Source organism: Neoarius graeffei, chromosome 21, assembly GCF_027579695.1.
Source record: "Neoarius graeffei isolate fNeoGra1 chromosome 21, fNeoGra1.pri, whole genome shotgun sequence".
In the NCBI taxonomy this organism is placed as follows: domain Eukaryota; kingdom Metazoa; phylum Chordata; class Actinopteri; order Siluriformes; family Ariidae; genus Neoarius; species Neoarius graeffei.
The window spans coordinates 22,470,641-22,496,668 of record NC_083589.1 but is presented as its reverse complement, the minus strand read 5'-3'; the positions used below and the strand labels follow the sequence as shown (position 1 = coordinate 22,496,668).

At 37.5% G+C, this 26,028-nt stretch overlaps 1 protein-coding gene across 7 annotated transcripts in view; it reads left to right on the top strand.

The window, feature by feature from the left end:
• Positions 1 to 26,028, top strand: part of tmem63a (transmembrane protein 63A) — a 178,794-nt gene that overhangs the window by 119,817 nt on the left and 32,949 nt on the right. For 6 of the 7 annotated variants that reach the window (XM_060902816.1, XM_060902817.1, XM_060902818.1 and 3 more), the window contains 16 exons: positions 107 to 144; positions 362 to 504; positions 2,012 to 2,041; positions 2,815 to 2,866; positions 13,367 to 13,475; positions 13,558 to 13,628; positions 14,036 to 14,116; positions 14,530 to 14,656; positions 14,954 to 15,087; positions 16,504 to 16,677; positions 16,775 to 16,928; positions 17,084 to 17,190; positions 17,268 to 17,354; positions 20,428 to 20,487; positions 20,628 to 20,790; positions 21,150 to 21,255. In XM_060902816.1, the coding sequence (XP_060758799.1) occupies positions 107 to 144; positions 362 to 504; positions 2,012 to 2,041; positions 2,815 to 2,866; positions 13,367 to 13,475; positions 13,558 to 13,628; positions 14,036 to 14,116; positions 14,530 to 14,656; positions 14,954 to 15,087; positions 16,504 to 16,677; positions 16,775 to 16,928; positions 17,084 to 17,190; positions 17,268 to 17,354; positions 20,428 to 20,487; positions 20,628 to 20,790; positions 21,150 to 21,255 (1,636 nt within the window). The remainder of the gene's footprint in view (positions 1 to 106; positions 145 to 361; positions 505 to 2,011; positions 2,042 to 2,814; positions 2,867 to 13,366; positions 13,476 to 13,557; positions 13,629 to 14,035; positions 14,117 to 14,529; positions 14,657 to 14,953; positions 15,088 to 16,503; positions 16,678 to 16,774; positions 16,929 to 17,083; positions 17,191 to 17,267; positions 17,355 to 20,427; positions 20,488 to 20,627; positions 20,791 to 21,149; positions 21,256 to 26,028) is intronic. The other variant, XM_060902821.1, reaches the window with a different exon arrangement.

The window sequence follows — 26,028 nt, the reverse complement described above, 5'->3', positions numbered from 1 at the left end:
CTGTCTATTTTATTCATCTGTCTGTCTATCTATATACACTACAATCATCATCATCATCATCATCATCATTATATAGATTCTGTTTGATGTCATTACTTTCTCATAGGGATTTTGTTCTTGGTTGAGCTTCATCATCAGAATGGAGTGAGTTCCTTTGGTCTAAACACACAAACAGCAGTGTAATACCAAGCTGGTGTATTTTCTATCAGATCATGCAATAAGTATGCTTTTACAACATCAGTGAGTCATGAAATCCAGTGTCATTACATATACTGTGTAAATCCAACCAGGTTGGGTAACTTGGGACGTGTGTGTGTGTGTGTGTGTGTGTGTGTGTGTGTGTTTTTGTGCACGCGCGCAGTGAAACAATGGTGAAAGAGAGGTGTGGGATGGATGCTGTGCACTATCTGTCATTTCAGCATCATCTTATTGTTCTCCTGCTCATCATCTCTGTGCTGTCTGTTTCTGTGATCCTCCCAGTCAATCTCTCTGGAAAACTGCTGGGTGTGTAATACTTGCTTTTATACATGCGCACATTTTTTGAGAGCAAGTACTTGTATATGATTCAGTATCACACACAGCTGAATACATGTGTGAATAATTTCTCACATGTCATGGAATTATAGAGGATGTAAGTGGTTGGGTAATTTACATAAATCTTCATATTGCAACTTTTTTCCTTTTTTGAGTTCATAAGAAGCAGTCTGTTTATTCCTTATATAGAAATGTATGAAATGAGGCTCAGAATGTACAATCGTGTTTAAAATTGAATGATACTTGAAAAATATTTATCTAATTACACTCACAGAAATATTTAACCCTAACTTTTTAAGATTTATGTAATTTTATTAAATGACAAATTCCCATTCACTTTTTTTTTTAGATAATTTAACACAAACCTACCAAATAAACCCTACATGATTCATATTCATTAGTGTAATAAAGATGATATATTTTGAATGCATAATCCTCGGGTTTACGTATTTAATATTAATAAAGTATAACTACTCTAAATGAATAATAATGAGAGTAGTTATTTAAAATACATAAAGTATATTGTTTGAATTGCTTAATAATCAGATATGGTTACCTGATTATTATGCAATTCAAACAATATACTTTATGTATTTTAAATAACTACTCTCATTATTATTCATTTAGAGTAGTTATACTTTATTAATATCTCATCTCATCTCATCTCATTATCTCTAGCCGCTTTATCCTGTTCTACAGGGTCACAGGCAAGCTGGAGCCCATCCCAGCTGACTACGGGCGAAAGGCGGGGTACACCCTGGACAAGTCGCCAGGTCATCACAGGGCTGACACATAGACACAGACAACCATTCACACTCACATTCACACCTACGGTCAATTTAGAGTCACCAGTTAACCTAACCTGCATGTCTTTGGACTGTGGGGGAAACCGGAGCACCCGGAGGAAACCCACGCGGACACGGGGAGAACATGCAAACTCCGTACAGAAAGGCCCTCGCCGGCCATGGGGCTCGAACCCGGACCTTCTTGCTGTGAGGCAACAGCGCTAACCACTACACCACCGTGCCGCCCTACTTTATTAATATTAAATACGTAAACCCGAGGATTATGCATTCAAAATATATAATCTTTATTACACTAATGAATATGAATCATGTAAGGTTTATTTGGTAGGTTTGTGTTAAAATTATCTAAAAAAAAGTGAATGGGAATTTGTCATTTAATAAAATTACATAAATCTTAAAAGTTAGGGTTAAATATTTCTGTGAGTGTATACAAGATAAATAGCATATATGTATTTAAATTACATGTTATTTATGCATCGGTAATAAACCAAATTAATCAAAATGCATCACATTTATGCAATTCTTTTCCATTCAGTACAATCATAAAGCTGCTTAAGAATAATCAGACCAGCTTCTGGATTCAAGACATTTATTAACATTAATGCTTTGGCAGGACCCGAAACACTTTTCTTTAGAACAAATCTTTTGATATCTCTCTCTCAACTTTTCAGCACCCATAGCTGTCGGCGTAAGAGAGGACAGTAGGGATGCTTCTCATTATGCCAACTTCTTTCCTTTCCTCTTTCCTTTCTCCTCACGCCTCGTTGTCGACCTGGGTAATATCAGTTTCATATTGGACATTCATTTCACATTCAAAATAAAAACGTGATATATCCAGGGAAAAAATAAGTCTTGTGGAATGAGGGACATTTGTCTTTGTTTTCAAGGTTGGTTTGACAAGGCTTATCTTTGAATTTTGAATGTTAAATTAATGTCCAACATGAAACTGACTTTAACCAGAATTTACTGGAGTTTAGCTTCTTCTTTATTTCTTCTTCTTCTATGTATCTTTGGCAGCTGGCTTCCAAAAAGTTGCGCTATTGCCCCCTATTGGACTAACAACGTTTCCGGTTTCCCCATTTCTTCTAATAACTTCTATGAAAACCAATCACATAAATTTTAAATAACAGAATCATGTTTGTTTTATACCTTTGATTATTTAAACCATATTAATATGTATTAAGTAATCACATTTCATGCATTTTAGAATTGATTAAATTCTGTAGATTATAATTAATTTTGATGCATACATTTGAAACATACACATTTTTAAATAAAATCAAATAGATGTAAATGCATAAAAACTAACTCTGCCATGAATCATTTCTGTGAGTGTAAGAATTAGCTAGTAAAAATGAGAAACATCTGCAAACGTGTGTGTGTGTGTGTGTGTGTGTGTGTGAGAGAGAGAGAGAGAGAGAGAGAGAGACTGTGAGCTAACAGCAATACATGACTGAAATCTGTTCTGTTACAGAAAAAGTGTCATACAATTTTGGCAGAACAACCATTGCAAATCTTGAGAAAGGGTAAGTAGGTGTGTGTGTTGGAGAGAGAGATTATCTAATTATTTTTCTTAAAGTGTAAAATAATTCTTCATACTGCTTTTAATTAGTGATTTCAAAATTATGTATGTTCTTATGATGTAAATACACTCACTGGCCACTTTATTAGGTACACCGACACACCTGCTGTTTTATGCAGTTCTTTAATCAGCCAATCCCTTGACAGCAGCACAATGCATCAAATCATGCAGATACAAATCAAGAGCTTCAGTTAATGTTCACTGCAAACATCAGAAAGGGAAAAATTATAATGTCTCTGACTTTCACTGTGGCATGGGTGTTGGTGCCAGATGGACTGGTTTGAGTATTTCAGAAACTGCTGATCTCCTGGGGTTTTCACACACAACAGTCTCTCGAGTTTACACAGAACAGTGCGAAAAACAAAAAAAAACATTGAGTTGAGTGAGCGACAGTTCTGTGGGTGGAAACACCTTGTTGATAACAGAGGTCAGAGGAAAATGGCCAGATTGGTTTGAGCTGCCAAGAAGGATCTAGCAACTCATATAATCAGTCTTTACAACCGTGGTGATCAGAAAAAGCATCTCAGCATACAACAGCAGAAGACCACATTGGGTTCCACTCCTGCCAGTCAAGAACAGAAATCTTAGAATCAAGAACAAGTTCCTATTTAAAGTGGCCGGTGAGTGTATTTGTGGAGGTGGTATGGCCTCACATCTCCAGGGCCCTGGCTGTATTCTGACCTCAGGTTACTGTATGTATGGTGTTATATACACATGTCCCTGTAGGTTGCTTGTGGGTCTTCTGGTTTCATCCCATTGTCCAGAAACACGATGGTAGGTCCACTGGCTATGCTAGGTTGCCCCTAGGTGTGACTGCTGGTGCAGGGTAAGCATTGGACTGACATTTGATCCAGGTTGCATTCCTGTGTCACACGTAGTGTTTCCAGGATAATATTGTGACCCTGACAATGACGATGTGCTTACTGAAGATGGATGGATGGATCGATGAATGAATGAATGGTTTATGGAATTTCAATAATCTAAAATTAGTAGAAAGAATGACATTTATTACTTCCTCATGGGCTAACATTTAGGCCATCATGAAAACCTCTCGCATGTTCTGAGTAGCACTTAATTCTGTAGCTGTGTCTGTGATCTGAATATGTGTGCAATTATTAAATTGGTATTAAATTCTCTTTATATGCACATATCTCAACTCTGAATACATCCCTAAATGAACAACATTAAATATGATTCGTTAAAGATTAAAAAAAAAAAAAAGATATGTGAAGGCCCAACATAAATACTTAAACCATTTATAAGTTACTTACAAATAGCAGAACTATTCCATAATCTGCTGCAGCTTGTTTAGCTCATCACCCAAAACTGGAACAAATTAATACTTCATTTGACCTTGAAAGCAGGAAGCCAGGAACTCCAAATTACTTCATTTTGGACCTCTGTGTATTTAAGTTATGCCAAAATGGGGAAAAAACATGTATGCCTCCATGTTTGTCTTTTGGTAGCAACCAGCTATGGATGGTTTTCACATGTACTGTATCATGGAATTTCAGAAAAAAGCTTAAGTGCCACCATCTTTATGGTCAAGCCAACAAGAGGATTTTCATTATCGGTAGCTACATTGCCAAATAAAATTTGATTTTTTTTTTCATAGATGCATAACAATGACCACAAAACCAGCCAAGGAAAAGTAAAGTAAATGCACACTTTGGATAACATTTTTAGGGAACTATATAAATCAAAATTGGAGGAAACCAATTGGAGGAATCGACCCATACAAAGTGGATAAAGCTGCTTTTTCGAGTGACTACGCAGCAGGGCTTGACATTAACTTTTTAATCCACTTGTCCTGCTGGACAAGCAGCAAGATTTTTCAGTTGTCCGGACCATCACCATTTTATTATGTATTTACTAGTTCAGTGAACAGAAAGTGGTCAACAAAGGTTATCAAAAAGCAGGTATAGTTATGATAATCACTGTGCTTTAATGACACAATTTTTCAATAAAACTCAAACTTCAACTATAACCATGAACAAAAACTGTCCAAAGCCCCATTATGGTGTGTGTGTATTGTTCTAACCCATTCCCTGATCTGCAGTTTTAAGAGTTAGAATCACCCAAGTTCAGAGCTTTTGGAGGAAATAAAATTAAATCCTGATTAATCCAGTAAAACATGAAGTATAAATTAATTTAAAGAAATGAAACCAAAAGAAAACAAGCTGGACATGATAAGGAAGACAATCACATTGTGAATGAAAACAAACCATAAGTGAGTTCAGCACTGTCGTAAAATTCCCCCGAAATATTTTACAACATTTGTGATGGTTAATGTGAACCATACAAAAGAAAAATACAGTGAATGTCTGAATGAAATGAAGATTCACCACAGTCAGTTATTTTATTGAGGCATTTGATTGCCATTTCTCCAATTTCGATGAACTCAGAGTCTAATAATTTATAACTAGATATTACAACGTGGTTATTTTTACACTCGCACCTGCTGTACTTGGCTTCCCCAGAATTTCATAATAACACGGCCAGATCAAGGTGATTGAATGAGTTTTGTTGGAGCTTTATTGATGTAACTCTTGAATAATTACTATAAAAATAGTGATTTTCAACAAATATTCAGCTTGTCCCATCAGACAGGCAGATGCGGATTTGACTTGTCTGGACCAATCATTTGGTCGTCCCGAACAGTCGGGCTACCGTTAATGTCGAGCCCTGCGCAGGCCTGCCATCCATTTAATATCCTGACATCATGAACTATTTTGACGATCTCAAGGCTTACAAATCTCTTGAGTCGTGTAATTATTTTGTATGTGGTTGGGTACAGGATCTTCAGCATCTGGTAGCAAGTGAAAAGTGCATGCTGATTGCAGCCAGTGTATGTATAATGTAAAGCTAACCACGCAGGCCTATTATGTACATCTGGTAAATGTTTTACCATGTAGGTATGATTGTGTCTAACGTATAAAATATGCATCTAACCACATAAATACTCTACAACTAATGTCATATAACATTTGTATCATTGTCATTCCCCCAGTCTAGTTAGTCTTTATACGCAAAAATGAACAGTCTTTGTGTGATTCAACAGAGATAATAAATTATTTGACATAAGTCCCTCTGCATGAGTAAACACTCAACATTCCATTACAACATTATCGAGCATTATTAGATCTAGATTATAATGAAAACATTGACCAGGCAGGCACTGTTTACACAATATTATAGATAGGATAATGTATTTTGCAGTTTAGTTGTTTATTTAAAATACATACTACTAATGAAATGGTCTGAGCAGACTCTACTGTGTTGGGAGGGCTGATAGTTTTTCTGTTAATCCTCCTTTGTATACACAGTATTTGTTTGCTTTAACTTTGGATTAGTTTAATTTTAAGGCCTTAACATTCTACACATTAACAAAGCTTGCTCAGTGAACCGAACCACACCACTTGACCCGAGTAATGGCGGACCCTGGGGAATCGCTAGCTTTGTGATGTCATGTGAAAACTATCCATAGTGTATAGCCAGTTATAACAAGCTAATGGGTCTGTACGTTGATTGATCTAAAGCAAACACTTGTATATATGTACAACACTGGCGAACTGTTACTATTTGAGCTGGGACTTCAGCTCAGCCAAAACTTTGCCAGACACACCAAAACAGCAACCGGGCAAAGGATTTTGCAAGGGATTAGCAGCAGGCTGCCAGGTAGCTCCATTGTGTGTAGCTGTTGGTGTTGATTTTAAAAGTAACTAAGTAAATTACACAGGGAAATGCATACTCATGGATTAAAGCAAAAAAAAAATCATCTGACTGAAAAAAAAAGCTCCATGTCGTTGGCCCCTACCACGTCAGCGATGCGTCAAATTTTAAACGCCGTGTTGTCCATTATCCCCTCGGCCCCTACTTATAGTACATTTACATAATTTTAACAATGACTAAAGCTAAGGCAAGACTTGACCATTGTCATTACTGGCTATTCATGATGAAACATCAAGTTTTCAGCACAAAGTGAAAATTTATTTCAACAATACTTTAGTAATGCACAGCAGTGGTTAAGAGAAAAGTGCAGTCGAACTTGAACCATGCTTTCAAAAGGGTGGAACAGAAAGAAAAATAAGAAAATCTGTTGAAATAAAGCCAGGAAACAAGAAAAGTAGAGTGAAAGTTCACTTTTTCTGCTTGTTTGCAGTGAAGCCAAAGGCATCTAGTTTGGCAACACCTGATGCCTGTTTTTGTTTCTTTTTCCTTGGCACAGCAGCAGGAGCTTGCCATTATCGCCCATTTCATTTCGCCAAGCCCATCTCCACTTATTCTTTACCGTTTTGTCGATGTCTGACACATCTGTGCCTTCATTTAAAAGAAGTGCGTCCATGCTGGCAAAACCGAAAGTAATTTGACGTGCTCTAGTGATGGAAATCGAAGGGCCTATGTCTGGTGAAATATGGCCTTATACGCAGTACTCGAGTTGAGGGGGGATGTGGGGGGAGGCATCCCCCTTCTGAAATAAAAATCTCAAATCATCCCCCTTATAAAACGGCCATCCCCCCATCACATCCCTTGGGCCATTTTGCCAATTAATGTGGAAATTAGCCTACTATTATTTTAACAAATATCACTACCATTTCAACATTGGAGGCTTTGCGCAGTGATAGCCTACATGTAGCCGGATAAAAAAGACGCATATTTATTTATTCGGTTGCACCTCTCATTCACACCTATACGGAGGTTTCAGTCACTGAAAATAGCTACTTTTGCAAACTCTGGGCAGAGTGGAGATTTCTGAAAACTCCATCTTCAGACACTCGTGTAAATCAGGAAAACGAAGCAACAATGGACGAGAGGGCGCGCGTGAATGAGTATAGGTGTGAATCTTTCACCGAATGCCAATTGTCCCGGTTCTTCATGAAATCACACGCACACGCACAAATTCATTAGGTTAACTTTCAAATAACTGTTCTTGTGCACTTGTGGCACCGGAGCCACTTTCCTGAATTTTGAGCTTTGAAGTATTCGCTTCTTTATCTATTTAATCAATGAATTTGTCACATACATTAAATTGCTAATGTAAAATATTAGTAGCCTATTTAAGCAATAGCTGTTTTCTCCACTGTTTTCCGACCTTTTGTGCTTAGTGAAAGACACTTCATTACACTCCACTGACCGACATCCAATTCCGGACTTTTTTTGAAAATGTAAAATATAGGCCTATGAGATGTGTTTTTTTTTTTTTTTTTTTTTTTTTTGGGCACTTAATTTGCGTTGGTCCTTCACTATTAATTTTTGAGACTGACGAGGCACTAAATACTGTGGAATTATTTTCTCCTTACTATGAAGTTTGGCATCTTAAACAAGTGTCGGGAAATCTTGCAGCCCGACTCTGCAGCCTCCAATGCTTAAGCGAACTGCTGAAACCATAATGTTTAAAGGTTAAATCGTAGGCTAATCAAACCAAAGAAAAACACAGCCTTTCCAGAACATTGTCTGCCGAAGTCTGTTTAACCTAGAAAAGGCTTAATAGCATAGATCTTGCTGCGGCTTCAACAGGGCTGTTTAGATTTTTCACCTGATCGCCTTTCAATAGGCAAATATTATTATTATTATTATTATTATTATTATTATTACAATAGGCCTTGTATTAGTAGTAGGCAAGTAGTTGCCTAGTAGTAGGACAGCCAGATTGTTTCATCAGTGGAGCCCCCGTTAAAAGGAAACTGATGTGGAGCACCGCGGCTCGCCTCGGGGTGAATCGCGTCCTGAGGCGCGGGGCTGGCCCGCCCTGGCAGCGCTGGTTCGTTGGGGAGAGGGCAGAGGTCACTGGCTGCCAAGTTTGGAGAGGCTGGGACCTCCCCTGGCCAAGTTACGAGCGTGCAAAGTCGGGCTGGAGCCGCCGATAGAAATGAAACTCAAGCCAAGCACCGCGGCTCGCTGCCTACACCGAGCCTCCCCGGGACTAGACAGTAGCGTAGGCTGTATTTATTTATTTAGGCCTATCTAGCGCAACAACTTATTCCTTTACATATACTCAAACATAGCACAAGAAAGGGTTCAACAACAGGCAATCACAGCAGCTTGGTGAAGTTCTAAATCACATCGGTGTCAGACCTATGGGCCTACCCCCCCCCCCCCCCTTTTTTTCCTTGGATCTGCGTCACTCTCATTATTGACCTTTAGCGCTCCCAGTTGACGGAAATTCGTCGTAACGACGGAAAACTTTAATCCATGCATACTTAAGTATGAGTAAAAAATACTGGGGCGAGTGTGTGTAACCGACTATAACCAGTCAGTTACTCTAATACTAACTAAAAGTCACTGTGTGGCTAATAGATGATGCAGAGGAGGTGAAGAGTTGATCTGTCAGCATTTATTCTGGAAAACAATGAATGACCGGGCTATCAACACATGGAGACGGGAAAGAATTCTGGAATTTCCAGACATCCCAAGCATGATTGATTTGATTGATTGATAGAAAGAAAGAGGGAGAAGAAAAATTACATCCTGTGTAGCAGGCTGGCTACATTACACTGTGTGAGATAAAATGGACTATAATAGTCGTACACTTATTCATTGTATAGTGTAGTTTACAATGTACAATAAATGAAATAAACCATACAATAATGAATAAAATCTTAAGACAGATCTTAAGAGTTTTCTTAGCATAGTCAGGCAATAGGGGTGTAACGATTCGTTTTAACAACGATTCGATTTGAATCACGATTCATGGTTGCCGATACGATTCAAGGACGATTTTGGTTCATTTAGAATGATACGATCCGAAACGATTCAGTGACTTGAAATCAATTCAGTAACTTTTTAGCCAAAAATTAAACCAGTGTGACTGAAATAAATACCTGGATACTGTACAGTGCAGGTGATGTTTTCTAGATTCCTGTTTCTTGTAAGGGAATCAGGTATCATTATGGATATAAACAAACAAGTAAACAACAATTAGTGGTAAATGCATTGATGTTTTATTTGAATTAAGTGCAACCAACACTTTAGGTTGAAAAAAAAAAAACTTCTAAAACTTCTGCTTTTGTTTTTCCAACACAAAAATATTACAATATTATCAAATATATATATATATATATATATATCAAAAATAAAGTGCAACCAATTTTTTTTGGTTGAATTAATAACAGTAGGTTTACCTGTTGTTTTTTTAACATAGAAAAATTTCCCGCTCGCCGGCTTCTCCTCTGCTATCCGCCATCATGCTATGTTTGATTTGTGCTGCTGCTGGCGCGTGACGATGACCTCACAGACAGGCAGACTGAATCGGGTAACGTTTAACGCCTTCATCATTAAAAGTGCTAAAAATACCACATCAGTATAAAGTCTGATGTGGTTAAAACGATATTAGATCGATGTATGTCGTCCGGAAGGCCAACTTGTCGAGCACAGATCGTTGCAATTGGATCGTAGGAAAATAAATCGATTCATCGATGTAGTGGATGAATCGTTACACCCCTATCAGGCAAACATACCTGGAAAACAGTGAATGACAGGGCTATCAACACAGAGACAGGGGAAAGAATTCTGGCATCCCTACAACATAATACACCAGTTAGCATTCTACCAAATGGCTACTCAGATAAACACTCAACTTTTCACACGGACTTTTATGACGCTAATTTACATATTTGATCCAATACAAACAGCGGATAGGTGTCAAAACATTCTTGCATCAAAAAATAAACGTCTTGGGGAAAATAAAAAATATACTGTATTAATGAATATTGTCCATGTAGGACTCATGAAGCCAGCTTAGCCCTTTCCAGTCTTGTCAAGCACAATAATGTCCACAGATGTGTTACACTAATTAATGCCCCATCAAAAACAGTAGTGGAACCATTAACGGAACCCAACAAATGAACACAATAGAGGGATATGGGGAAGTTTACAAAAAAAACCCTAAAACTTTATTTATATGAAATTATGACATTGCTACATGTGCGTGGAAGAAGAATCTGAAGACAAAAATCTTAGTTTCTCGGTCATTAGCCTGTGCTACTTGCTCTCCGACTCGCGGTTAAACTCACGTTGGCCTTCCACAAAGCCAAGGGTGATGCATTTTTGGTCCCTCCCATTACAAATCAAAATCTCATCTGTCACTTCCTACATAAACATGCACTGCCATGGCCTTCTGTCCCAACAATGAAGTCCTAACCAATGAGTGAGCCAGCTCTAAACTCTTCTCAGCCTAGAGACAACAAACAAACACAAAAATCTCATTAGATAACACTAATGTTTTCAGGACTGTAATCCTTTCCTTTCTGAAGCAAATTAAATAGAAAATGAGACGAGAATTAGAAGATAATAATTATCATGAAATTATGAAAGACATAGAATGAGAAAAATTAAACATAGCACTTGAAATGCTGATATGTTTGGGCCTTCTCTGAAGATATAGAAGACCCTGACAGTTCCCCTGATGTACAGTATAACTCATTTAAGGGTAAGAAATTCTACTTTGTTCACTGTTCATACTATGAGCAGCCATTTTGAACTCAGAGTCGAGATGTTCCCGAGGAGGAATTCCAAGTTGAGGGGGCATTTTTTTTTTTCTTCCATTCTTCCAAGTCGGAAGTAAGAAATTATTAGTTACAACCTTTAGTTGAATGCGGTGTCGAGGCTCAGCAAATATGGCTGTAACTGCAAACTGCCTTTATTCATTGATGATGCTGTTAGAAGTCACCTGCCTAAATACCTGCCAGATCATGCAACAGCTCATAGACCCCAAATGCACTGCCCTGAGAGCTACTTTTAAAGAGAAAAGGTCATAAGAGCATGAATTGCATATATTGAAGTTAAGATTTAACTTTAAAGTCCTCAACCTCCAGACAGTGCATCATCAAGAACAATACATGCTATTTTGTGATGTCGGTGAATGAAATGCAATCAAACATCAAACACAATGATGACCTTGTTAATTATTTTCTGATGAATACTATTTTACTTGGAAATTAATCCCTCTACATTTTAACTTATTCAGACAAGTATTAATATAGATTTTTAGGCACTGCCTAAAAGCCAAGCTCCTGATGAGTGTATGAGAAAAATATTTGCAAGGGCACAATATCAGCCTGAAGAGAATAATAATCTCATCTCATCTCATTATCTCTAGCCGCTTTATCCTTCTACAGGGTCGCAGGCAAGCTGGAGCCTATCCCAGCTGACTATGGGCGAAAGGCGGGGTACACCCTGGACAAGTCGCCAGGTCATCACAGGGCTGACACATAGACACAGACAACCATTCACACTCACATTCACACCTATGGTCAATTTAGAGTCACCAGTTAACCTAACCTGCATGTCTTTGGACTGTGGGGGAAACCGGAGCACCCGGAGGAAACCCACGCGGACACGGGGAGAACATGCAAACTCCACACAGAAAGGCCCTCGCCGGCCCCGGGGCTCGAACCCAGGACCTTCTTGCTGTGAGGCGACAGCGCTAACCACTACACCACCGTGCCACCGAGAATAATAATATTATAGCATATGAACCATTGAATTGTGTAGTGTCGTGTACTTCAGGTCAATAAGTTGCTGCATTGTCTTGTGACAGTGATGCCAATAATGAGATTCCTTTCTTTGACACTGCATGCCATGATCCAGAAACAACACCACGACATTTATTGTGGTGTGACGCTGCTGGGTGCCTGGTGGACAGCAGTGAACCAGTGCTTTCACTTTACATCATTACTATATAGTTTCCATTGGATATCAAACTTGATATGTCAAACAGCTGTCTGGTTATATCTGTCACATGCACTTTGGAGCTCAGAGCACAGCTAGACTGCAAAGTGCACGCACGCCGTTAGGACTAATTCGCCTGCACCTGTTCTTGATTAGAGCACAATCGCAGCGCATACATATAAGGACTCTCAGTAATACAAAGATGTTGTGAAAGCTTTTTATTTTGTGTCAACTTTTCTGGTTTTGACCCTGTTTGTGTTTTTGGACTGTGAGTATTGTATTCCCTTTGGTGTCCTGTCTGTGCCTCGCTCGGCCACTGCCTGTTTTTCGACTCTGCCTTTGTTTTGGATCTGTTTGCTAGTGTGTTTCAATAAAAACACTTGCACTTACATCCGTCTATTGCCCTTACGTGACAGAAACTGTCAACTGTCCAACAAGCTAGTGGACTAATCAAACTGTTGTAACTAGTTTTATATGAAAGTGTCATGAATATTTTTTTTGCAAAATGTGTAAGTAAATAATCCCATGTTATTAAAAAAAAAAGTAAATAAGTGCTGTATAAAAACCCATCTATCTTATGTAAATATACAAATTTAATTGTCTGGTAGTCAAGTGTCTCTGGAAATCATGTCTTTTGAAAGCTATGTGTAATGTGCTATTTTAAATTTGTGTTTGGATCACCAAGAGAAATGTAATGGCTTGACTTTAATAGAATAGTTATATTCATATATATTGGTTTAGTGACAACTGAAGTTTCTGTGTTATTGCTTTTTAGGGATAATCTGCTTTGGTTGCACACAGTATTTGCAGTTCTGTATCTCATCCTCACGGTGGCACTGCTGAGACATCACACCTCACAAATGAAAGGAACCAGAAGAGAGACAGTGAGTGTGTACACACACACACACACACACAGAGAGAGAGAGATGGATTTAGTTAAGTTTTGCATTTTTCTGTTTCACCCAGGCTAGAACAACACTGTTTGTATGCTGCATCCCTCCCACTGCTAGTGAAGACAGTTTAAGGATTCATTTTACGTAAGGACAAAAACTTTCCAGCATCTGCCAGGAAATATTTTTTCATCCCAAGGGAGTTTAATTTAGTTTTTCACCAGTCATTTCAAATAATGGCAATAAATACTATGAGGCTTATTAAAACTTCGAAATGCTTCACCTGTTGAGATTATTATTATTATTATTATTATTATTAGTTGTAGTAGTAGTAGTAGTAGTAGTAGTATTTACACAGCACAGTATAGCACCAAATGCATGTTTAACAATTTGTCCTGCTGGCCTTTTTTTTTTTTTTTTCTCTAAAAGGCAAGAAATCTGATGTGGTGGTTATTTATTTATTTATTTATTTATTTAAAACATCTTAATCTTTTTAAAAATCTGCTGTGATATAATGTGCTTCCTTTCCCCCTTTTGATCCGTTGTATATGCAGAGAGGCATACCCATCCTGCGAGGTGAAGGATGTTCGTTTATGCTACGATGTGGCTAACCTGATCTACCTGATGAATGAAAAGTACGGAAAACTCTAGAATATCTTTTTTTTTTTTTAGTTTTTATTTAATTTTTTTATGCAATACTTTGAGTTAGGCATCATTGTTTTGGTTCAAAACAAAAGCTATTCAAGCTATTTTGCTGTAATTTGCTGTTATTTGTTACACAAGCACAGAGGAAGTATTTTATCAGATCCTCATCCCAGTGACCTTTCACAAGAGTAACTGTCACTTAGAAAAAACAATTAATATAATATCCTGGCCTCAATTCAGTAATGTGCTGGAATGGTTATGCTTTGTATTACAGTCTAACATTATTAGCCAGATAAACTGGTACAGTGTTCGTATTGTATCGAACAACAAAAACTTTTTTTTCAGGTGAGTTTGGGTTGAGTTTTTTTTTTTTTTTAGGTTTTTATCGTTTTATCTCATATAGGAAGCGAGCGGAGAAAAACTTGCTGTATTACCGCAAGGTCCTTGAATCCCAAGGGCAACAGGAAGTCATCAACCCCCGGCCTTGTGGGCATCTCTGCACCTGCTGCACATGCCAAGGGTGTGAAAGGGTAACATGGACTAAACTTTTATGAAATTGTAACTTCTCTAGACCAAATGTGAGGTGCCAAGCCAAAATCCAGTGAAAGGCTGCTGCTTAAAATTCTATATACATAATGTTTTTTTTTTTGTAATGTCGTGGAATTCTGTAGGTGTGCAATACAAACCTTATCTATAATATATGGCACCACTGAAAGCACTAATGTTCACATTTAGGGTTGGAGATTTAAGAGGGATTATCTGTTATCTTATAAGCTGTGACTCAAAATAACATGCATGCGTGTTGGTGTGTGTGCGTGCGTGTACAGGTTGATGCTATAGAATACTACAGTTCTCAGGTGGCTCAACTTGAAGAAGAATTGACAAAGCATAAAGATAGTAGCGTGCAGCGTTCACTGGGAATGGCTTTCGTCACACTCCAGACTGAATCCATGGCAGCTTAGTAAGCATTCGTTTAACAGTGTTTATTAAGCAAATTAAGTGTTTACTGTGTTTAAGTGTTTACCGAGAAAACTAAGGCTCAAGTAAAAGTTGCTTGAATTTGAGTTGAATTTCTGTTCAATGTGCTTCAATAATGAATATATGGAGGTGTCTGAGGGCCACTATTTAAAAAATAGATATGTATCAGTAATAATAAAATCATTATACTTATCAGGGCACTGTTTGTATTAAAATCAGGAACATTGTGGGTTTGTTGAAGTTATTGTTTCTTTAGTTGAACAGGAAATTGCAGGCCATGATCAGCTACATCTGCAAGCCATTTGAGAGGGTGTATAGTTGCAAAGGAGCCAATGAGAATCAAAACAATCAATGGATTTGAAGGAATGGAACACTGGTGCATTCGGCATTGAGTCCCCAATGCATTATGGCATGTGGATGATCAATTTAAACCTTATGGCGAGTCCATATGCCATAAAGCATTGCATGCTCATTTACTGTATTAAGTGCATTAGAGTTAGAGATGTTATACCACAGATGCTACATTGATGCCGTGGGAATCCTTGTAACCATCCTCCATGTTCTTGTGGTACTTTCTTCTAAATAAACACAATTTATTGCACAATTGTTTCAAACTTCTAATACTACTAATAATGCAGTGCTGATGCATCAGATGATTAAGGTTTCCTTTAATTATAAAACCAGTACTGTATCCCTCATTTTAACACATTGCTCTGTTACCATTTTGACTTTATTCTTGAATGTTGTGACGTTTTCCTCTTAATATTGAGTAACATTTTTTTTCTTTAAATATTGAGGGGTTTTTTCCTCATGATGCCAGATATTACAACTTTGTTTAAAAATATTCCAAGTTTATTCTTGAAAAATCATTTATTCTTGTAATTTTTAGATATTATGACTTTTTTCATTAATATGTTAGGACTTTTTTCCTTGAAATATTACAAATTTATTCTCGAAATCCTGTATTTTTATTTTCTAAACATACCAAAATTGTCATTTTGAAAACCAAGCAATGCATAAGACTGTTTAATTCCTTTCCAAATGTAATGTTTTCTCCTCTGACAGACCAGTCATTTCAAGATTTTTGAATTGGTGATGAATTCACTGGTGCTGTAAAAATTTAGTGTGTAAATATGGTTGAGAGAAATGTATTATTTTTGCACAAGGGTAGACTCAAGAATGAAACAGGATGAAGGAGAAAAGATCAGAGAGAATGCATTTTTTTTTTTTTTAACCACACTGAAATCAAAAGCCTTACATTTTTTTTGAACAATTATTCTGACCGCAGTCTGCATTTATAAGTGTATTAAAATATTTATGAGCCATGAAATCTCAGAGAAGGAATTTATGATTACAATGTGTGCTGTCTCCTCTTGTTCTTTCTTTCCCATTCTCTCAGCATTCTTAAAGATTTCAATGCTCTTGAATGTGGAACTGGGTCTCAGGAAATGGCAAGAACGAGGGAAATAACATGTGGCTGTCATACGGAGTCTCAGCCTTCATCCACTAGTGAACAGCTGAAAGTAAAAAAGTGGAGAGTGAGCTATGCACCCCATCCAGATAACATCTATTGGTATAATAATTATTAACTGCCTTTCTTATACACTGTTGTACTTGAGTTTTTTTTTTTTCTTTTTATGGCTTATATGTAATGTTATTTTTTGTCTCAGGGAGAACCTATCGATGCAGAGCTGGGTGTGGTGGTCTCGATATCTACTGTTGAACATTTTACTCTTCATCCTACTCTTCTTCCTCACCACTCCGTCGATAGTCATCACTACCATTGACAAGTTCAATGTCACAAAACCCATCGCCTACCTAAATGTGTGTGACTGCACAGTTGCACTGTAGCTCACATCTGCACAAATGCCTTTCTGACAATAGTATTACATTGAATGCTGGGTAGTAACAGCACGTACTGTTGACTTGCATGGTGTCTTCTGTTACTTATATTTCCTGTTGTATATCTGATTCACCAGAGTGCTATTATCAGTCAGTTCTTCCCAACTCTGCTCCTGTGGTTCTTCTCTGCACTGTTGCCCACCGTAGTCTACTATTCTACACTGCTGGAGGGCCACTGGACCAGGTACACACACACACACACACACACACACACACACACCCTCGGACATACAGAAATTAATTTGAAGTCTTTGTGCGTAGGTCAAGTGAGAATATGAGCATGATGTACAAGCTCTACATCTTCCTGCTCTTTATGGTGCTTATCCTGCCATCACTGGGGCTCACCAGGTTAGCCTTTATCTTCTATTTCTATTACAATAACCAGTCCTATTCTATTCCATTACGTTACAATAACCTATTCTATTACTTTAGTTTGCAGTTAATATTTTGTTCGATTCTATTCTCCATACATTATTTTGGTCATTAAATTACAATCAGCACACAATAGCCAGTATTACAATAACCAGTCCTATTCTACAGTATTTTATTACTGTAACCAGTTCTATTCGATTACTTTGCATTTGGCATTCTTTTCTAATGTATTCTCGATAAATTATTCTGTTCATTAACCTGATACTGCATGATGTTGCCATATGGCAGCAACTAATTTCTCTAATTTTTCTAATAAGCAGTACCAGAAAACCTATGTTTTACTATTTATTTGTGAAATGGGGACCTTTCTTTCTGCTATGAAACATAATAGAGTGCTCCGAGATGATGCTAAAAATAGTAACACTGCGGTCTGCTCGGCCATCTTGGAAGCCACTCGCTCCAGAGCGCTCATAGAGTACACATCATAGAGTACACATTCACCAATTCGTTTCCGCGTTAGAGGGCTTAGAAGCTTGGATTTTTTAAGAATTTAGACATCTGAAGTGATGGAGCACTACTGTGAAAGTTTGGATAAGCAGGCACGGGAGCGTTATGCTGAGAAGGTACGTTTCATTGGGAATGTACTGTAGATCCATACACTGTTAGTGAGAAGGAATGGAAAGCTGACCCCAGCTTGTTGCTGCATGTGACATACATCGATCTTGTGAACTATCTAGTGTTTCACCCAAGTCCATTTTGTGAACTAAAGCATGTGTACATAAACATTACTAGGCCTAGATCTTAAATGCCATTTGATGCAACAATGCACTGCAGTAGACATAAGCTACCTAATGTGACAAATATATCCATTAATCATTGCTGAAAGTACATAGAAAAGATAATAGTTTGTATCACATTTATTTTAGTAACTATGAAATTCAAGACAATTTAACCTACCTGTCACAAAGTGATCAGAACAAATCCGGATACAGTCAAGTTGTCCTAAATTTGATCGGTTAATGGCAGCCAGCCACTGTCGTCTCCTCCGTTCGCTTTTCTCCTGTGCTGCAATTCCCTGGTTAGTCACGACTTTAGGGAGTCTGTGGAAGCTTTTGCCACCCTTTTCTCCCCGGCTACTACAGCCAACAGTGACACACGTATTCGGCATTGTCACCCCTTTTTGCTTCGCTGAACAACAACAATTCACTGACACAGCGACCTTTGACTTTCAATATGGCTGCCGCTGGGTTCGCGCTGACCTCGAAGCACTCTATTGTCAGGTCACATGACCAGGAAATATTCTATTCTAATCTATTATGAGTATTTGGTTCTACTCTCTGCTGTTACATTACAATGTGAATTCTATTCTACTCAATTACATTATAATAATTGACTGTTGTATTATTTTCCGTAATTGCCATTTGATTCTATTCCATGCTATTAAATTACAATGCGCATTCTATTCTCTTCTTCTTTTGGCTGTTCCCGTTAGGGGTCACCAAGTCTCCGATCGCCTTCAGATTGCATCTCCGACATAAAATATAGTCCACCTGAGAACATGTTCCTTCACTCTTATACGTTACTCTGTGCTCTTCTTTCTTCTTAAAGTATGTATTCACCACAGCCATTTCCATCCTTTTTCCGAAATACACCACCATCTGCCCTTCTCTGCTTCACTCCATACCTACCCATCACCTCCTCATCACCCATGTTCCCTTCTCCAACATGCTCATTTAAGTCTACTCCAATCACCACTCTTTCCTTTTTTTGGTATACTTTCAACCACTTCATCCAACTCGCTCCAGAATTTTTCTGTCTCTTCCATCTTGCACCCCACTTGAAGGGCATATGCGCTGACAATGTTCATCATCACCCCTTCGATTTCCAGCTTCACACTCCTCACTCTGTCACTCACTCTGTTTACCTCCAATACACTCTTAACATACTCTTGATTCAGGATTACGCCAGAACCATTTCTCCTCCCATCCACACCATGATAGAAAAGCTTGAAACCACCTCTGATATTCCTGGCCTTGCTTCCCTTCCACTTTGTTTCTTGTACACACAGGATGTCAATCTTTCTCCTCTCCATCATATCAGCCAGTTCTCTTTCGTTACCAGTCAAAGTGCCAACATTTAAAGTTCCAACTTTCAATTCCACTCCTGCATTTTCGATTCTCATATGTCTTCTGAATTCGCCTTCCACCTCTCTTTCTCCTCCTTTTCCCTCCAGTAGCATAGTTTGCATTGGTACCCTGCTGGGAAGCAGTTGCAGTGGTGGTCGTTGTTAACCCGGGCCTCGATCAGTCCGGTATGAAAGTCCTCTTCATCATCCACATAGTTGACTTGGCATGAGTTTTACACCGGATGCCCTTCCTGATGCAACCCTCCCCATTTATCCGGGCTTGGGAACGGCACCAAGAATACACTGGCTTGTGCACCTCAGTGGCTGAATTGTGCATTCTATTCTATTCTCCTCTATTAAAGGGCAATGATTATTTTATTTTTACACTTTATTCTACTTTATTGCATTATTTTGCATTACATTATAGCATTTTACATTCCAGTGAACCTTTGGTTTGACAGTTTTTGTTCGTTCATTTTATTTATTTATCTCATCTCATCTCATTATCTCTATCCACTTTATCCTGTTCTACAGGGTCACAGGCAAGCTGGAGCCTATCCCAGCTGACTACGGGCGAAAGGCGGGGTACACCCTGTACAAGTCGCCAGGTCATCACAGGGCTGACACGTAGACACAGACAACCATTCACACTCACATTCACACCTACAGTCAATTTAGAGTCACCAGTTAACCTAACCTGCATGTCTTTGGACTGTGGGGGAAACCGGATCACCCGGAGGAAACCCACGGGGAGAACATGCAAACTCCACACAGAAAGGCCCTCGCCGGCCACGGGGCTCGAACCCAGACCTTCTTTCTGTGAGGCGACAGCGCTAACCACTACACCACCGTGCCGCCATTTATTTATTTATTTATTTATTAACAATATTATTAAATAATTGCATATTGTTCCTTTCCACTCAGTTTAGATCTGTTTTTCCGATGGCTCTTTGATTCTCACTCAAATCAGAAGCTGAAGTTTGAGTAAGTTAAGCTCTCTGATAGTTACATCATGTCACCTTTATGTGACCTCACCTTCATATTATTTTATTGATGTATTCTTGTGTTGCACTACTAAAGTCTGACGCATAATAATAATTGAGGATTCTTCATCTTTGCCACAGGTGTGTGTTTTTGCCAAATCAGGGTGCGTTCTTTGTGAATTATGTGATCACTGCAGCATTTGTAGGTTCTGGGATGGAGTTGCTCAGATTGCCGAGTTTACTGCTCTACGCTGTGCGCATGGCTCTTGCACGTTCTGCTGCAGAGAGGAAATATGTTAAACAGGTAAGTGTGTGACCCTGACTTATGATATACAACTTTTCTTAATAATTTTGTAAAATAACTGAAACTATCTCTCTGTTGTATTCATTTAATCAGAATAGGTCATGCATGCTTTGCATAAGACGTTAAAAATAAAGCATTATAATGACCTTATAATTAAACTCCAATGTTGTCCTAGTAAGGACAAAAACAGATTATATCCTTCTATATTAAAATAAAACGAGATTGAGACATTCTCCATCTACCGTGAGCTTCAGTGGTGGTCCTCATGTCGCACTGTATAGTGTTTATTGCATAAAGTGTTTACTGTATTATATACTCTACCTTTGGTGACGCACATCATCTCTGTTTATTCTGTGAAGAATCAGGCATACGCATTTGAATATGGGGCAATGTATGGATGGACTCTGTGTGTCTTCACAGTCATTGTGGCCTACAGCATCACCTGTCCAGTTATAGCACCATTTGGTAAGAGAAATACACACTTAACAAATATATTCTGAAATGAATACACTGCTGTCTGAATTTCTTTGACCTTGTTAACAAGGGTCTTGGCATGTAAATGTGTTCTTCTAATGTATAGTTGTCAAAGAGCTATGAGATGAGTAATGAGGTTGGCTGACACAATTCTAATAAATCAATACTTTCTTATTTATCTTCCTCTTCACCTCACCTGTTTGCATGTAGTTAGATCTGTGCTTTATATGGACAAAAAAACCTGCAAGGGCCCTTTGGATGTGCATAGCTTTAGTCATGTGTGGAAAAAATAATAGTCCATAATTAGAAGGATATTGCAATTTGAATTGAATAGTCAAGCCAGTTACAAGGATAATCAAGGGCAGCTATAGGAGAACACTTGTGAACAGATGTGGAAGGATTATAAATTTACCTTTGGTCTGTATCATTAGAATTATTTGGGCAGCACCAGTGTTATGGTCCAAAACGATTTACTGTCAGGTCTTAATTACATTTGCATGTGTAAGATCAAGCTAGGTCTTGATGACTTCTTATTTATACAATCACAGGCAATAAGCTTTCTGGGGAATAAGCTTTTGTATATGGCATCATGGTTTAATAAGCAAGTAATAAATGTGTAATGTATGTTTTCATATATTAAAAGGACTAACGGTACATGCACACTGTACATGTAGCTTGTATGTGTCTATCTGCAGAGAGGTTTAGAAATGAACCTGAAAGTGCGGATTTCAAACACATAGCATCTAGTCAGGAAGTTGCAAATCAATTTCACTGTAAAATGACAGTAAAGATACTCCATAGTATTCTATTCCATATACATGTTATTTCCATTATCTAGCTACATATGTGGGCAAGTTAAACAGTTAAAATAACAGCCATGTTATTTTACTTATTTACTATGACAGTTCAGCCCAACTCACAATGGGAAACAACGGTGTGGATAAACATCTGCCAGATAACATTTATTTTTATCCTTACAATTGTGCAAATTCCTAAACAAGTCCTGGATAACAGAGAACCTGAATAAATAACTCTTTGTGCAGGAGATTTTAGGAGGGATGTATGAGAGGTACTATGTTTTGTGGACCATCATTTGTGGCCAGACAGTCATGATGGGTCAGCATTACATGACTGCTACTTGTAATTTAAGTTGAAATCGGGTCAACTGTGGGACTGTGAGCAGGTAGGACTTTTGCAACATGGCAGAGAAAATGCCATGTTGCAAAAGTCCTACCTGCTCACAGTCCCTGGTATTTTTTGCAACTCCCCTGTGAAAATGAATGGGCACAATATTTATGATAAAAGATTCCAGATGGTGAATTCTCATTCAGTGTGCTTTTACTGTAATGACTATTAAAATCACAGTTTATAATGTTTTAAAGTGGGTGTCTGGGTTCTAACTATAATCAGGGTTCTAACTAGGCCTTTTCAGTGTATCGGGCCAATATGCAAGGTTTCCTTACTGCTGCACCCACAATATTACCGACACAATTGTCACTGATCATGCTAGTCCACTTTACCTTCTTCCTTATGTTGTGTTTGCAGTAAAGTTCCATCCGTGTTAAGAGGCGCTTACACGCCATGCACATAACGTGTTAGTCCCTGAGTTAGATCTGGATAGTCATGTACTGTAACTGAATGATTTAACCTGAAAATGAAGCTGACACTTGGTGAACATCAACTGGTTGTTTTATTCTATAAATATGTCACCAATATAGCTGAATATTAATTGTTTTGATTGAAGACATAATCACAGCAACTTTTTGAGTAAAAAAAAAAAAATCTCATTAATATTAGCAAAAAAGAGTGACTTTCAGGGAGGCCTGCAAGTGCCAGGAAATGCATCTCTGAGCATGTAGAACCCTTGAGCTTTCAGGCACTGCCTTAGAACCCACGGCCGTTATGACTGGTGTCACTACACTGATGTTTTGGTCTAGTTGGATATATATTAGTGCTGTCAAGCGATTAAAATATTTAATCGCGATTAATGTCGCGACTGTCATAGTTAACTCGCGATTAATCGCAATTTAATCGCACATTTTTGTCACATGAAAAACCATTGCAATTCTCTTATCAGCATAAAAAAGTGAACGGGCTTGTTTTTTACCAATGTTTTTTTTTTTTTATTGCAAAGTAATATTGCAAAATTTTTATTGTAATTTTTTTATTACACGTCTTGACACAGCCACTGCAAAGTGAAACCTAAGCCGAGCACCGTGGCTCTTCGTCCCGAAGGGCGGGGCTAGCAAGAGAACCATGAGTGAAGTGATCTACTGCTTGAGTTAGTCTACAACTCTAATCAGACAGGTTACACAGTGACGGTAGGCTTGACATGCTTGATTATAATATAAAGTACACTATTATATTAACTTTAAGTTGTTCGTTGATAAACATTGCATTGAATCTGATCTTTACTGTTTCAGTTCACTTAACACATTTTGTACTTTTACACTTTCTGCCTGTTGATGCGTCGCGCTATCCAATCAGAGGCAGCCAAATTTGCATATTACAGGAAGGATTTCTGGGATAGCATTGAGTTTACAGTTCAGAGGGATCTGGCTTCTTTAGACGCTGTCTTCTTAAAACTGAATAAATATTTAAAAAGAGCCAAATTAGCCAGTCTTTTGAACGGCTTTTTTCAAAGAACAGATCACAAAGATGCGGATCCCATCAAAGAGCCATAAATCCCATCTCTACTAGCGCGCCCTGCCCGCGCTGGTTCTTTGGGGGGGGGGCAGAGGACTCTGGCTGTGCGGGGCGCGGCATTACAGTCTAGCTGCTATCGGTTTTCTAAGCAAAGTCTCTGTTCCAAGTTCCTGGCAGTTAAAAACCTACATCATGTCACAGAGCGTTAATCTCGCGATAAAAAAATTATCGCCGTTAAAATTGAGTCAAGTTAACGCGTTAATAACGTGACATTTTTGACAGCACTTTATATATATATATATATATATATATATATATATATATATATATATATATATAATTTTTTTTTATATATATATATATATATATATATATATATAATTTTTTTTTTTATATATATATATATATATATATATATATATATATATATATATATATATATTTTTTATATATATATATATATATATATTTTTTTTTTTTTTTTTATTTTTTTTTTTATATATATATATTTTTTTTATATATATATATTTTTTATAGATAGATAGATAGATAGATAGAATGATAGATAGATACACTACCGTTCAAAAGTTTGGGGTCACTGAAATTTCCTTATTTTTGAAAGAAAAGCACTGTTCCTTTCAATGAAGATCACTTTAATCAGAAATACACTCTATACATTGCTAATGTGGTAAATGACTATTCTAGCTGCAAATGTCTGGTTTTTGGTGCAATATCTACATAGGTGTATAGGGGCCCATTTCCAGCAACTATCACTCCAGTGTTCTAATGGTACAATGTGTTTGCTCATTGCCTCAGAAGGCTAATGGATGATTAGAAAACCCTTGTACAATCATGTTAGCACAGCTGAAAACAGTTTAGCTCTTTAGAGAAGCTATAAAACTGACCTTCCTTTGAGCAGATTGAGTTTCTGGAGCATCACATTTGTAGGGTCGATTAAATGCTCAAAATGGCCAGAAAAATGTCTTGACTATATTTTCTATTCATTTTACAACTTATGGTGGTAAATAAGTGTGACTTTTCATGGAAAACACAAAATTGTCTGGGTGACCCCAAACTTTTGAATGGTAGTATAGATAGATAGATAGATAGATAGATAGATAGATAGATAGATAGATAGATAGATAGATAGATAGATAGATAGTGTGTGTGTGTGTGTGTTATAACCCTGATGTATATAAACCTGGTATGATATAATTTACATACCACAGGCGAGTTTTAAGTTGTAGAAATATCTTGAAGAATGATTGGTAGAAATGGGATGCAATTTCTGAGCTCAGTGAGCAACAAAAAGCCTGAATACTCTTATAAATGAGTAATTTAAGTGGGTATTTTAATAATTACATACATTTTGTCTATTTTTAATTAACTTAGTTTATTAAAAAATGTGAATCTGTGCTATGCAATCGATCTGGCTTATGCAACCACATTTTAACAAATACAAGTTCCACATTTTAACAAAAGGACATAATCTTCTATGCAAATGCACAACACAACTATCAACCAAACACAGTAGTGTTACAAATGCAAAAAATAGATTACACTAACCCTGGACAATATCTTCTTCTTCTGGCTGCTCCTGTTAGAGGTTGCCACAGCGGATCATCATGATCCGCATATTTGATTTCGCATTTTTACACCAGATGCCTTTCCTGGTACAACCCTCCCCAGTCAATATGACAATATTGATATCTTGATAAATTATATCACAATACTGATATTGTCAGTATTTTTAATAAAAATGAGAGTCTTATTAGAAGCTGTAAAATCTTCAGTTTTTCTGTAGATTTCTTTTTTACCTTAACTTCAGAGGTAATTATTTTTAGGACATTAAATAAAAGTCTGATTAATCTCTATTTTTCAGATTTTTTTTTAAAATGTGCAACACCACCATTTTACTTAATGCCTGTATATTGTGAAACATACCGTATAGTATAATACTGAAATATCTCCAAGTATCACAATGTAATATTTTTGTCATATCGTGGTTCCATAAATATGCCTGTAGGACGTGAGTCTGGTCTCAAGATGTTTTCTGTATTGACAAACTTGTATTTGGGAATTGGTCTCAGTAAATTTAGTCTTCGTCTTGACAGAGTT